Source organism: Sciurus vulgaris (genome assembly GCF_902686455.1).
Source record: "Sciurus vulgaris genome assembly, chromosome: 4".
Taxonomy (NCBI): Eukaryota; Metazoa; Chordata; class Mammalia; order Rodentia; family Sciuridae; genus Sciurus; species Sciurus vulgaris.
Genome location: NC_136464.1, coordinates 177,208,640 through 177,222,941, shown reverse-complemented (window position 1 = coordinate 177,222,941; position 14,302 = coordinate 177,208,640). Strand labels below are relative to the sequence as shown.

At 39.7% G+C, this 14,302-nt stretch overlaps 1 protein-coding gene across 5 annotated transcripts in view; it reads left to right on the top strand.

Annotated features, from left to right (window-relative positions):
- NALCN (sodium leak channel, non-selective) overlaps positions 1–14,302 on the top strand; it is a 307,654-nt gene that overhangs the window by 56,295 nt on the left and 237,057 nt on the right. For 4 of the 5 annotated variants that reach the window (XM_079138603.1, XM_079138602.1, XM_079138605.1 and 1 more), the window contains one exon: positions 4,728–4,882. In XM_079138603.1, coding sequence (XP_078994729.1) covers positions 4,728–4,882 — 155 coding nt within the window. Of the gene's footprint in view, positions 1–4,727; positions 4,883–14,302 lie in introns of those variants that run through there. The other variant, XM_079138606.1, reaches the window with a different exon arrangement.

The following is a 14,302-nucleotide window of genomic DNA, read 5'->3' as shown; positions in this document are numbered from 1 at the left end:
GAAATAAAATGCACCCCCCAAGGAATATGTTTCTAACTCTACAGGTGAGGAAACCGAGGCTCAAGTGGCTATAGTGAGTTGCCCAAGGTAATTCAGTTGGTTAAACACTGAAATGAGATGATAATTCTTGGTTTCCACTATATGACTCAATGCTCTGTGCCACTAAGATTAATGGCTAATTCAAAACTATAGAACTAAAGTCCTGAGTTATTATTTGGAGCTGTTATTATAAACAATTTTAGCAACAGGCTCAGAACACATTTTCTTAGCTCTCAAATTCCTACTCATTGTTATTTGTAAATAGGATATTTTGTTAAGAATTTTTTTAAAGCCATATGCCAGGAGGATAATTAAAGCTTTTTGAAAATCAATTAACTACTCAGAGGGATTCCAGTACTTGTTTTTAAACGTGGAAATGACTAAAGCCAGAAATTTAAAATGTTGAGAATCCCTGCCAAAATGTAGGTATCACACTAAAAAACAAAACCAAAAACAACACATACAAATAGAATGCACTTATTGAAGAGTTTCTTTCTGTAGTTGCTTTACAAATAGATAAATTCATCATAGATTTAAATAATGGTGGAAAGACACATTCATTCATTTATTCAGAAAATAATTATTAAGCACCTACTATGTTAATCAAAGTTCTCCAGAGAAATATAACTATTTATTGGCTCAAATTACACACACACACACACACACACACACACCACACATACACATACACATACACAACACATACACATACACATACACACAAAGAGAGAGATTTAAGAAAGAAGCTCATGCAGTTACGGGATATGGGACCTGGCAAGATCAACATATTCAAAGTGGGCCCGCAGGCTGGAAATCCTGGCAGTTTTAAGCAGTTTTAAGATAGACTACCTTTCTCTTTGGTAGTAGATCTGTCTTTTCTCTTAAGGTCTTCAACTGATAAAATGAGGTCCACTCATGTTATGGATGATAATATGCTGTTATGGTTTATGTATGAGGTGTCCCCCAAAGCTCATGTGTGAGCTGGTGCCAGATTACAGGGGTGGATGATGGGATAGAGTGCTGTAACCTAATCGGTGGATAATTGCACTCGAATGGATTAACTGGGTGGAAGCTGTCGGCAGTTGGGGTGTGGCTGGAGGAAGTAGGTCACTGGTGGCATACATTTGGGGTTTCTCTCTTTTTGCTTCCTGGCCACCATGTCCTGTGCTGCTTTCCATGATGTTCTGCCTCACCTGAGGCCCAGGGCAATGGAGTCAGCCTATCATGAACATGACCTCTGAAACCATGAGCTAAAATAAACTTTCCTCCTCTAAGTTCTCATCGGTTATTTTGGTCACAGTGACAAAAAGCTGACTAAAACATGTTTTATTCACAGTCTATACATTTCTGTGTTAATCACATTTCAAAACTACTTTAACCACAACATCTAGAATGGAGTTTGACCAAAAAACAAGACTCTGTAGTTTCACCAAGTTGATCCATAAGTTTAAACATCACAGACTATGTGTCCAGGACTATACGGAATGGGAAATTACAGTAGGGAGCAGTTGAGGTGGAGGCATCCAATAAACAGATGACCATATGAACGTGGATTGCATTTGTCCTAAGCAAAAAGCAAAGGTTCTTTGACACGTTTCAGCAGGGAAACCTAACCCAGTTAGAGGGAGTAGGGTGAATTCCCTGAGAGAGCGACTAAAGCTGGGATCTGAAGGCTAGCTGGTGCAGTTTTAGCAAGCAAAGATGGGAGGAGAGATTTCCATGCAGAGGAGATCCTGAAGGAGGAAGGACAAAATAAGATGCGGAATAGCAGAATACTTGGGAAAAGTTATGCAAAAAGCTGTGGGAAGCTTGGGAATAGCCACATCTTTCAGCATCCTGTGGATCATTTGCAAGTTTGCCACTATCAAGGTAGCATGATGATTATGAAAAATCTTCAAAATAGGTTGTGCCAAATGGATGGGAAGAGCCAAGAGCAGGGTTCAGGGTGACCATCAGGAGTCTGGATGATGGGGCATGTAGAGGAAGGGGTGGGAGGGCTGACAGCTCGAGAGATACCTTGGGGTGTATTTCAGAGAACCGACGATTACTTATGAGTCTTGAGGAAGAAGTAGTTGTCAAAGTGATTTCACGATCTCACGTTTGCTGTTGTGTGGATGTTGGTGCTTTTTGGGTTGATGGAGAAGGCTGGGGAAGGAGACTGGGTTCACTACGGGCATTGAGCTGGATATACTTGTAACCAAGTGGAGAGGTCTAATGTAGGCAGTTGGGCATGTGGCTCAGAGTTTTAGTTTCTATAATGAAAGAATATTGGGATGGTAGTTGAAATTGCATAGAGAGAAATATCACGAGAGAAAGAAAGGAAGGCCGAGGAGAAAACTCAGAGCAACTCAGTAATAAAAGCCAAATATAGAAGGAGGCTGGCCTAAGAAAAATGTCTAGAACCAGCATCTTCACAGTCAGTGGAGTTGAGTCACCTTGTGCCTTTCTTCTGCAGTCACATCTCTCTCTCCACAGCCAGGAGAAGTTTTCCACTTGTAAGGACTAATGATTAGGTGGGGCCAACCTAGATAATCAAGGTCAATCTTTATAACTCATGATTTTTGACCTGAATCACATCTATAGCCTTAATTCCCTCCCAAAGTAACATAATATAGCTTTTCCTTGGTCTCTGTGGGGGATTGGTTCCAGAAATCCTTGTGGATTCCAAAGTCTGAGGATGCTTGAGTTATTGGATAAAATGGCGCACACTTTGCAGGAACCGACATGCACCCTCCTATACTCTTCACATCATCTCTAGATTATTTATGATGCCTAGTGCAATAAATGTGCTATGTAAACAGTCACACTATATTGTTTAGGGCATAGGGACAGGGAAGTTATTGGTATGTATCAGTACAGATATCATCTTTTAAAATAATATTTTCCACCTGAGGTGGTTGAATCCCACCTAGAAGCTGGGAATATGGAGGGTCAACTGCACCCCTGGGTTCCAGAGGTTAGAATCTTTAGGGAACCAATATTCTGCCTTCCACAATAACAGTTTGGCAGAACACAGCCAAGAGGTCACAGAAGACAAAAATGAAAAATTTTCTAATTGGATTGTAGCACAGAGAGATGAATAAGAGGAACTTCAGAGTCTTAAAGATTATGGAAACTGGCTAAAAAATAAAATCTGGGAGATTACAAGTAGATACATTTTTCAAGGAATCTCTGTGAGTAAGAAATGCAGCTGAAGAACCTCACTTTGGCCTGAGCAGATATTTATGATGACTGGAAGCATCATAGTCCGTATCTAGAATTTGCCAGGTGGAACAGCAGTTCAGCATAACTGATTCCAGAAAATCTATTTTTCTATCCAGAATATATGAGGAAAAATGAATGATAAAATAATTAGTATTAAGGAGTCAAAAAAATAAAATCTGGAAGATTCTTATTAACCAGGAAAATGAAACTTAAGATAAGTAGCAAATATATATCTGGAAATTCCTAATATTCATTCCAATTTTTAAAAATAAGAATTTCCATATGGTTTTAGAAACATGTGTTCCAGAGCAATCAACAATCTAATAAATATATGTCTAATAAGAATCTGCTAATAGCTTGATGCTGGCAAAAATAACGTTTCAGATCTGCTGCCTCTGAAGCCAAAAGCCTTCAGAGTGATGTCTGGGCTAGTGAGAGTTGTGCCTGAAATGATAATCAGTGCTAATATGAAAGAAAAAAAAAGTCCAATATCTATAAATCAATGGAAATGTAATCATGATAGTTAACAGTTCTTGAGTGAGTAACTAATTCCCAATGCTTTTCTGGATGTTGTGCATTAGCTGACTTAACCATTAAGTGCCCCTGCCAGGTAGAAGCAGTCATCAGCCCCACTTTAGAAATGAGGCCACCAAAACAGCAGGCTCCTGAGCTGAAGTTTCAATCTAGGTAGTCTACAAGTTTTGGACTACCCATAACCAACCAAGTACCCACTATATGTCATGTACAACCACAAGTCATTACATTTTTGTCCCAGTTCTATGAGGTAGGCATTTCCACACCATCTTACAGATGAAGAAACTGAGGCACAGGTAGATGAAGTCACACCTGTAGTAAGTGGCAGAGCCAGAATTCATGCCCAGGAAGACTGGAACTAAGAGTTCAACAATCTGTGTGGGTCTGTCAGCTCACCTAAAAGACCATTACCAAATCACCTCCTAATCTCTCTGTTTCCAAGGCAATACCTTCAATTTTTCTTTTTATAGCCTGGTTTTCTTTCTAAACTGAACATCTGTGGTCACAGCAGATGGCTAAGCATCATTTATAAAATTCAGGATTTGTGCCATACAGTAAAGCACCGTCATCACCTAATGCTGATCAGAAGTGGAGAAGTAACATTTGTGCCAACAGCAGGACAAGAATTTTGTGAATAACAAGGAATCTCCAGACAAGTTAGCATTTATCTCTTCTATGCAAATCTATGGCAAAAAATCCTTTACTTATCTGGATCTTAGTCTTTAATGGCAAAAGCAGTTAACAGTAATATTCCTCTAAGGAACTATTATGGGAATTAATCAAGTATCATTTGAGAATGTTTGATATGGCATTAAGTTCCAAATACCATTCATGAATCATAAATCTTAAATCTGTGCCCCTATAGTAATTATTCATGAAGAGTTATCATGTCATTCATTTTAATCAACACTATTGTCAAAATTTCTAACACTCTGGTGTCTTATTCACAGGAACGTAACCTGGAATAGCTTAGCTATCCCAGATACACACTGCTCACCTGAGCTAGAAGAAGGCTACCAGTGCCCACCTGGATTTAAATGCCTGGACCTCGAAGATCTGGGACTTAGCAGGCAAGAGCTGGGCTACAGTGGCTTTAATGAGATAGGTCTGTCTTACTGGTAAAACACATTTTCAGTTTCTATTTTGTGATGCTTATGAAATGGAAATTAATTTTATAATTGATATTTCATGTTAGTTCTGGCTATAGTATAAAAGAAATGCATATGCAAATTTTAATCTATGCCTATATTATAAGATAGTCTATAACAGATTGTTTATGTATTCTACAGTGTCTGTATAGAGTTAAAAATCTTTCACTTTAGGCTGTTTTGATTTTTAACCTTAGTACATAAAAACGTGTTTGTTGAATAAGGTTTAGAGTTGTTAACTCAAGATAACAAGACTTGGTTTCCCTCCTTCTGTAACTATACCGTAGTAAGCACAGTAAGTCTTAAAGACCTGTGATGTTAGGAATTTATGAGTGTGAAGAGCTGAGAATGCTCTGGAACAGAGAACAGCCAGTGAAATACATAATGAAGATGCACCGGCTGTATATGGGAAAGGTTGGTATGTGAATACAATGTGGCAAATGTGTACATTTCTTCTTTCCTTGTTTGATTAAGTCCTGAAATGTGCCCTTACAAGCATAGTGAAAGAAATTAGCTTCTGCCATTTAGTTGATATCACTCTATTTATTACACTTCCTCCAACTTGCACATTTTGCATTATTAAAACAAAAACTGTGAAATTCTAACCAAGTACTTTATACTTTGAGAATTGTTGCTGAAATCACTTTTCACAAACTTATGTTTATTTAAAATTTCTAGGCCCATATGCATTTAAGAGAGTTCTAGATATTTTGACTCATGGCCTGAGAGACAGATCTTTCCCTCTATAGCAGGATGGTGATTATGCTCTTTTGGAAGCCAAACTGATTTCTTCACTTTAATGTGGTTCACATTTCAATGGGCAACTGTACCATGGGAGATTCTGTAGCCAGAGGTGAGCATCAGCCCCTATCAACCCTGCGTGGCCTCTGCTGCCAACCCAGCCATAAGACCTTCTGACGTCAGAACCAATGGCTGGTGAACATACTCCCACCCAGGCCTCCAGTTCATAGCAGTGCCAGGATGTTACAAGACAGTCTGGGCTAGGAAGTGGAGTTTTATTGATTGGGGCTACTTTCCTGACTTATGAACTAAACTATAAAGCTGCAGCTTTCATAGCAGAATATAGTATTGAACATGGGCTGAAAAATTAAAATAGGTGGTGTGGAATGAGAGATGAGACACAGAGGGTAGGCTGCTTGGAACAAGCCCAGCCACCCCACCAGGTGGCAGGACTGGAATGCAGGCCTGCAGCTCATTGTTTCAGAGGCTCCATCCTCTATGAAGAGTAGCCTGTATTCGAGGGCTCAACTGTTCTTGCAAAAATCCCCCTCCAATCCTTTAAAATCATATCGCTAAAGCAAATCACACCCTATTTGAAACGCAGCCACAGTACCTAAACTTGAAATGCTGAGTTATATTCAAGTTGATTCATCTTTCTTTACTGTGGCTTACAATATATTCTGTTAATAAAGGATGTATTTAATCTCTCTTTGAGAGAGGAAGTCTCCTAAGAGTGTTGGTTTGAGAGGACCATTTCCAGCAGGGAAGTGCCCTGGGGGCCATCGGCTCTCTCTAAAGCAATTATCTTAGTATAGCTATACTGTAGATTTGCACATTTATCTCTCAAAGATTTAAGCTCTTTGAAAACAGGAAGTTGCATCTTTTCATCTTCATGTCTCCAGGGCCTCATGCAATCCCTGGCTCATAGGGAGCCCTCTGTAAATATTTACTCATGGTCTGAACAAAGTGTGTCCTTTTGAATTCTTCATAACCAGTCCTGTCTGTCTTAGAAGATGGAGCCACAATAGAAAATGAAGTTGTTTTCTGGTTTTACTTTTCCCAAATTCTGTCTGTTTTTCTTGGTAATGCTCACTAGTCCTCATGACCTTTTCTATATAAGCTTCATGGAGTCTGTTTGCTTCTTTTTCTCAGAAGATGATTGAATTCATCATCATTGCATGACATTGTTTGATAATGAAATGTTGACTTTGTACTATAATCAGAAAATGTCAAAGTGGTCACTACAGTTTAGGTTGAAACAGATACCTTCTTCCTGATATTATCTATCTCTGCAGATACACAAACTGCTGTCATTTTAGGAGATTATTTTAAAAAATTCTTTTAGAAAGAAAAGACAATATATTCCCCAAAATGAGGACAAGAAATTATTTTATTGACATTTTTGTTACAATATTGGTACAGTAGAATTTAAAACATGATTATCCTTTAACATCTGAGTGGATGAATGTTGTTTGCTGCAGTGTGCTTAATGTTGATACAAGCAAGAGACTCCTTTGACTCCTTTGTGGTAGAGTTTGCATGAAGTGATTCAAAGGAATGGCTCTGGAGTTTGGATCATGGGCCCGTGATATGCTAAATTGGTGACACTGGAAAGGAATTGCCTCAATTTCCCCATCTGTGAAATGGGGTACATGACAGACCTACTCGTAGGGTTGCAGTGAGAAGTCGCTGGAAAGCTACACTTAGATGGTGTAGAAACATGGTGTGCCAACAGCTGGAGCAGCTAGCAAAGCATGTGTGCCTAAGGAAACCAGGACAGAAGAAATGCAGAGCCTCAGATGGACATTCCCCATTGTTTGCAGCCCTTGCTTCTCAGGTTCAGGGTCTTCCAGCAGGGCAAGAGTAGAGGGGGAGAGCAGAGGTGTTCTGAGCTTGGCCCTGTCTGTTGACTGTCCCCACACCTCACTCCATTCTAGCTGATGGGTAGAATTCTGGAAGGCAGATGCTTGGTGCTGTGTTCTACGGGTGGGGTCACTGAGCATCAGTGAGCTTAGGAGATCTGGGCAGAGGCGGGGCCACAACATCTCTCTTCCTTTGCAGATTCCCACATTGACTGTCTGTCTCCACCATACCTTATTCCAAGTCACATCAGTGCTGATGAAGAAGAAGTTCCAAGATAATTTCCAAGACTGAGTTTCACTCTTGGTTTGATAGCATTACTCACCTTTGGGGAGTTTCTGATGGAGATGACCACCGTCCAAGTGATGTGCTGTTAGATCTGTCATCATGGGAAAGAACTCACAGCAATCACTGTGATTTACTTGTCATGATCTTTCAGAAGAAAGTAAGGCATTTGGTATAGCAGTTGAATGCAAAGCTCTTTGGAGGATGGTGTGAGCTCTCCACCAACTGAATAGTCAGGTAAAGAATGAAACACATTCAGTTTGGATTAAACAACCCGGTGAATGTTGTTTGATGATAAAATTCATCCTGAAGAGTCACTCAGAATGTAAATAGACATCAGACACTTTTGTAACTGGTGTTTCAAATCATAAGAAAAAAAAAAAAGTCCAGTCTTAAAGCACCCAGAATAAATTAAGCCCAACCAAAACAAGTTATATCAGAGGAAGTTCATAAACAAGCAAACTATAAATCAGGACACTGGAAAACAGCTGATAGAAATGGCATTTAAATAATACGTTCTTTTCATACCATGTGTGCTCTCTATAGTGGCCAGTTCCCTATCATTAAATATAATAATCAAAGATAAAGCCAGAAAATGATAAGCACTGTGTTGTGACGGTGACTAATTGTCCAACGGACAGGCTTCATTTTTGTGATCACTATCATTACTTATGACAACTACTGCTATAACGCATAGATTGCTTATTACGTAACTGGCAGTCGGCAAAAGGGTTTCCCTCCACTGTTTTTAATCCTCAAACCCGTAAGGTATGGTTATCCCAATTGACAGGCGAGGAGAATGAGATGAGCAAGAATGGATTTGCCCTGTCTCTTGCCAGACATGTCAGGAGCCAAGGGTGCCACCCTCGTGCTGTGGAGCTCAGGCTCCTGGGCTGCAAACTTTACAAGATCTGTGAAGTCAGCCCCGCAGAGCCTCCTCCATTCCAGTGACCTGTCAGGATGACTAGTCCATGACAGCCTCTTTTTGACAAGGAACCAGATATGTGGGTCCTCCTATGTTGGGGGATGTGCCATGTTGGCGGCGCCGGGATGGCGCCTGATCACATCGGCAGTGAGGAGGTTAATTGACATAAGCACACTCAGGTGGTTTTCTCGTCCACGCACACAATGTATGCGCATGTGTTCTCGAGCACTAATTGCCTGCTTGGAGCTCTCGCCTAATCTTTGTGTAAGGGGCGTGGCCCTGCTCTCCGCCTCCTGGAGGTGATATAAGCGTAGGCGGAGCGAGACAGAGAGACAGCAGCCATTAGCAGAAAAGCAGGAGAAGAAGATACACGCGCCCGGCAGCAGCGAGTAGGGGAGGGCGGAAGGCAGATTGCGGAACAGAGAACTCAGATGCATCACTGGGGCACCTTAGGTAGACACGCCCTTAGTTCACAGGATGCAGGATGCACCAGTGGGAAGTAGCAGACCTTAAGTGAGGCGTAGCAAGTCTCTCTTCCTCTAAGCTCTAAGCAAAGCCTGTCCTTCTCTCAAGGTCTCTCTTAAGCAAAGTCTCTTTCTCTCTGATAAGCAAAGTCTCTCTCTCTCTCCTCTCAAAGCAAGTAAACCTCATTTCCTCTATCCTCTATAAACAAGCAAGAAAGCAGTGCACTAAAGAGAAAGATAGAAGTGCCTCAGTTTCCACTCCACCACCCATAAGACCCCTGCGAGTTGTTGCTGCAGGCGGTGACAAATATCCACGGATTTTGTACCGCAAAGAGCCAGCGACACTCCTACCTAATGATCCATCAATCATCTTCGCCTTCTCTCATCCTGAAGTTCGTAGGGAAAGAGGTGAATGTGAGCGTGCCTTCCAGTTGCTCACTGCAGTCCAGAGTGCTCTGGAGCTGGTGTCTGGCTTCCGATCTAGTCTTTGCATTCCGTGTGACCCAGAGACGTTACATGGAGTGACCCTGGGCAGCATGCAGCATGGCGTAGTGTTTATGGATGACCTGTGCACATCCTCCCAGGCACGTAATCGCGTCTGCACTAGTTATGACCCCTAATGTCAGTACTCTGCACAGAGTGGTTACACTATGTTGTTTAGGGAATGAGGATGAGAACAAAAGGTCTGTGTATGTTTACAACAGATGAAATAATAAAAAAAAATTGACGTGTGGTTGGTCAAATGCATGAATGGAGGGCCCACTGTAGTGTGCAGCACGTGTTAACTGGATGTAAGGATCTAAAGATGAAGGATGCCTGGAAGGTGAGGTAGTTTTACAAAGCAAGGGATAGAAACAGTGGCAGCAAAAATGAGTAGGTACTGCCATATTGCAAAACCAGGTGGTCAACATGCAGGGCGGAGACAGAGTGTTGAGGAAGTAAGGAGAAAGAAGCTGTTTTGTTCAGCTCTATGCTTATCTGGCTTAAATTCAAATTCCATTATAAGATATATGTATTGACTCTAATTTATAGCGACATGTATGAGTTTCTCCTGTGTGTTTGAATTTACTTCCTCCTTCACTTAAGGTGTGAATATTTAATTTTGCTTTCTAAATTACCACAAATTAAACAACAGTTTTACCCAAAATGAATTCAAAAGTATGCATTCACTTCATTCATTTCTGTATTAGCGATGTGACACACAGACTATTTACCTTATTAGTCCTTTTAATTAAAAAAAAATACTTGCAAGGATTTCCTTCTATATGTCCTTCTTAAAATATTAGGTGGAAAATCTACACCTTGTCATCTTCACAGGAATTAAAATGTGAATTTTTGGTGCTTATACAAATTTAATGTGATGACTTGTGATCTTTGTAAATTTTTGTGGCATCAAAAAATTAATTGGACCTTTCAAGAAAATGCAGAAAATTAAAGAGAGTAACTCATTCTTCTAGATTCTAGATAGTCCCAAGCCGCTTCTGAAGGTGGCTGTTATGAAGTTTGGGACTGGTATTTTTTTCCAAGGAGAAATACTGTGTATTTTAGCTGTTATTTACTTCATGGGATTTTCCTCCTTTGACTTTGGGTAGTATTGACCAGAAGATATGGAATCGGCTCCCTGTGTGGATCATAAATCAGTTTTATTAAATAATGATGAGAAATGTCAGAGATTACTTTCATCAGTAGTAGCTTCTCTGCTAGGAGCTCTGCTCATATCTTGTTGAAATAAGATCACCAATGACTCTCCCCACACAGACCTAATGCTTCAGTTTTTGACATAAGGATTGCTCGATTTTAAAATCCCTCCCTATATATTTTTATTGACATTCTATTATTTTTATAACTCATCTCTTTTTACACTTGATATTAAATATGGACATAAAATACAATGAAAAAAATCACTTTTATTCCAATCAGAAGGTAAATTGAACTTCTTTGACGCTGCTGCTAAAAATTGATTCATCAGATTTAAATGTTTTTAAACTCTATTTCATACTGCTGTATGTGGTATCAGAAGAAAACTTCACAAAGTAATACAAAATAGATAGTTATTATGTATCTTTAACTATGATGTGTTACAGAATGTACATTTTTATTGCCATTGCATTAAAAAGTCACAGTCAAGACTCATTTGTAAAATATGTAATTGAGATTTATGATGCTCTCTGAAAAAACACCCAAGGGTTGTTTTCCGGTATTAATCTTCATGTTTACTGTTGCCACTGGGCTTCTTCTCAATGTTTATGAAAAACACATAGAAGACAGAACCAGGCAGTAGAATTCAACCCAGAGTGTTTGTGCTTTCGCCTGAGAATTCTATGTTTGCTCTCTGAAGGAATTCCTTCAAGGAAAACCTGACTAACCATGAAATTTCACCAGAGGAAAAGTTGTGAATACACTCAGTCAAATACAGGGGTTTTACACCTGGGTGTGGGATCAATCACAGGCAGAGTGTGTGCATGAGGATTTGTGCAGTCGCTGTCGTTGGGTGTTACGAGATTTTCAAACAGGGTCACAGGCCGACTTAAACTGACGTTAGATGTGCGGATATTATTCAGCATGTTAGAAAGAAAGACTGTAGGTAGAAATTGCAGATGTGACTAAGGAAAGAGCCACTGTCTGGTGTGGAGGCGCTGGTCAGAATTTTCTGTGGAATGGATTTGAAAAGACAGATGCTGGTCTGAGTTTCACTGGACAAGGAAAGAGGATGTCTAAAGGGGATTTCTGAGGGGAAAAAGTGATTTTTTTGTTTTGTTTTGTTCTACCTGGAAGAAAATATTTGTTGGAAGTATCTAGTGGTTTCTAAGAAACTAGCATTTTATAGTTATTTAAAAATATTTGTAGGTCATAAAAGAAGTACTGAAAATAATGAGATTTAGTGAAGGAAAGTAAAATTCTGCCATATGGAATCCCTCCTTCTCTCTTCCTTCCTCCTCCCCTGCCCCTTTCCTCTTCTTAAGCATCATGGTTAAAATAAATAATTTTAATTCTTCCTACTAAGACACATTTAAAAGGCTTTCAGTTTGTGCTACAATAAATAATGCTGTATTGAACACACATATATGCCCTGTGCACATGTATGAATATTCTTTAGAACAGATTACTGGAAACAATTTCTGGATCACAAGTTATGCATGTTTTTAGTAGAATGGATGATTACTGGTTTACCTTTCAAAAAGACCATAAGGATTCATAATCCTCCTCTTATTTTATGAGAATGAATTTTTTTAAAACAGAAGGTATTCATTTCTGCTATGCACGAATATTAAAGGAAAAAAAAACTGTCTGTGCATATCCTGGGCTCTACTGAAGACCAGCAGTCCATGCTCTTCTTGAACATGATCATCCCAGTGGTTCTGGGATGTCTCTCTCCTGCTTCTCCTGGCCACACGTGCCCCACCCTCTAGGCCCACTCACCCAGCTTCCCAAATACACCAAATACTTCCCAAATACTTGTTGTCTCCCTTCTTTGAACTACAGCAGCAAAGGCTGTAGTGCCTGAAAGTTCACACTTCAACCCACTTGTGTCCCACGGTGAATCCACATGACTCTGGGTGAGTGTGTGTGCACGTTTGCAGGTGCACATGTGTATTTCACTCCTGTCTTCTTGATTAGCTCATAGATCTAGGGGACTTAGGTGGAAGCAAAATTTCAGGTATGTCTTTTGACATCTTTTCTCTCATTGAGCTCTCTGTAGACTTGAGGACTAGCTAGTCATTTTCAAGAGATATACTACCTTTGCAAATCACCACTCTGTGGAATTTTCATGACTGAAAATTTAAAGAAAGTTCAAACCCAACTCTGACCTTTCAGTTCAGTCTTGATGAATCAGCTTCCATGATAAGTTGGATACTCAAGTGAACCAAATGTGAATTGTCTTATGAGAACAAATCAAGGAAACATTCTCCACTGGTGATGGCAGAGAGTGGGACATAATTCCTTAGAAAGTTGATGAATGTAAGTCGATTTCACCATCTAAACAGTTGGCACGAGAAGGAATATTTCAATTAGGAAAGCCCTCACCCAACTCTCAGGTCAAGCTGAAGGAAGGTCAGAGGGCAGGTCCTGGCTCTCCTCCTGGAAGTCCTACTTAGAGCCAACTACTGAGCAGGGTCAGCACCTCCTTCTCTGGAGAAAAGGTTGTCCAGTCCTTGAAAAAGGGCTTCCAGCCCGAACCACATGGGGCTGAGACAAATGAGGTGGCACCTACCCTCATCTCCCATGCCTGCGAGGAAAATACACTAAACATTCTAAAACACACCAAGGATACTAAAATAAGCCTGATAAATAAAACTAAATCTAAGATAAATCAGAATTGGCTAATAAATATTAGGTGCTGCCATTAAAACAAAACAACCACCCCCCCATTTGCTAGTACCAAGATTATTATTGACCACAATTACTTTTAGATAATGATTAGAAAAATGAGATGTCCTCCTATTTTTTTGTAAGAAGACAAGGATTTTTAGAGACTATGAGAGGTATTATAGTAAGTTTAAAATTGAGGTATCTTCACATATTTATTATATATTTTCTCTGTCTAGGTACTAAAAGATGATGGAAATAAATACAAATACACAGAGATGTTAAATAAAATACAAAGAAGGCGAGATAATTTCAGAGGAAATAGATCTTTAACTTGTGCTCAGTCTGCCGTTGCAGGGGTACAGGTGGAGGCGTGAGCATGTGTCCACATGTCCCTTCAAACAGTTTTTGGGTATCGCTGTGTCAAGGTGGAACTGGAATGCTTCCATTAGCTACAAGTTTCATTTTTCCGGCTTATTTTATTTCTCACATTTATGTAACCTGCCTAATTTCTGAGACACAGGCTTTTATTAATTCTGGTGATGGAAAGTACTCTTTCGCGAATTAGATTTTTATTTTAGCTTTTGACGAATAGCATATATAAAGATGGATTAAGTGTATTGTCTTTCTTCCTATGCCCTCTTCTACAAATGCTTTCAGTTTGTCTCATTGTTTGATTAATAGCTCAAATAAATATAATGTTCTCAGTTGCTATTTATTTTCTTCTATAATTTTTAAAAATTATTCCACTGTGTTCTGGAATCTGTTGCTGCCAATCACACGAGTCACACTGT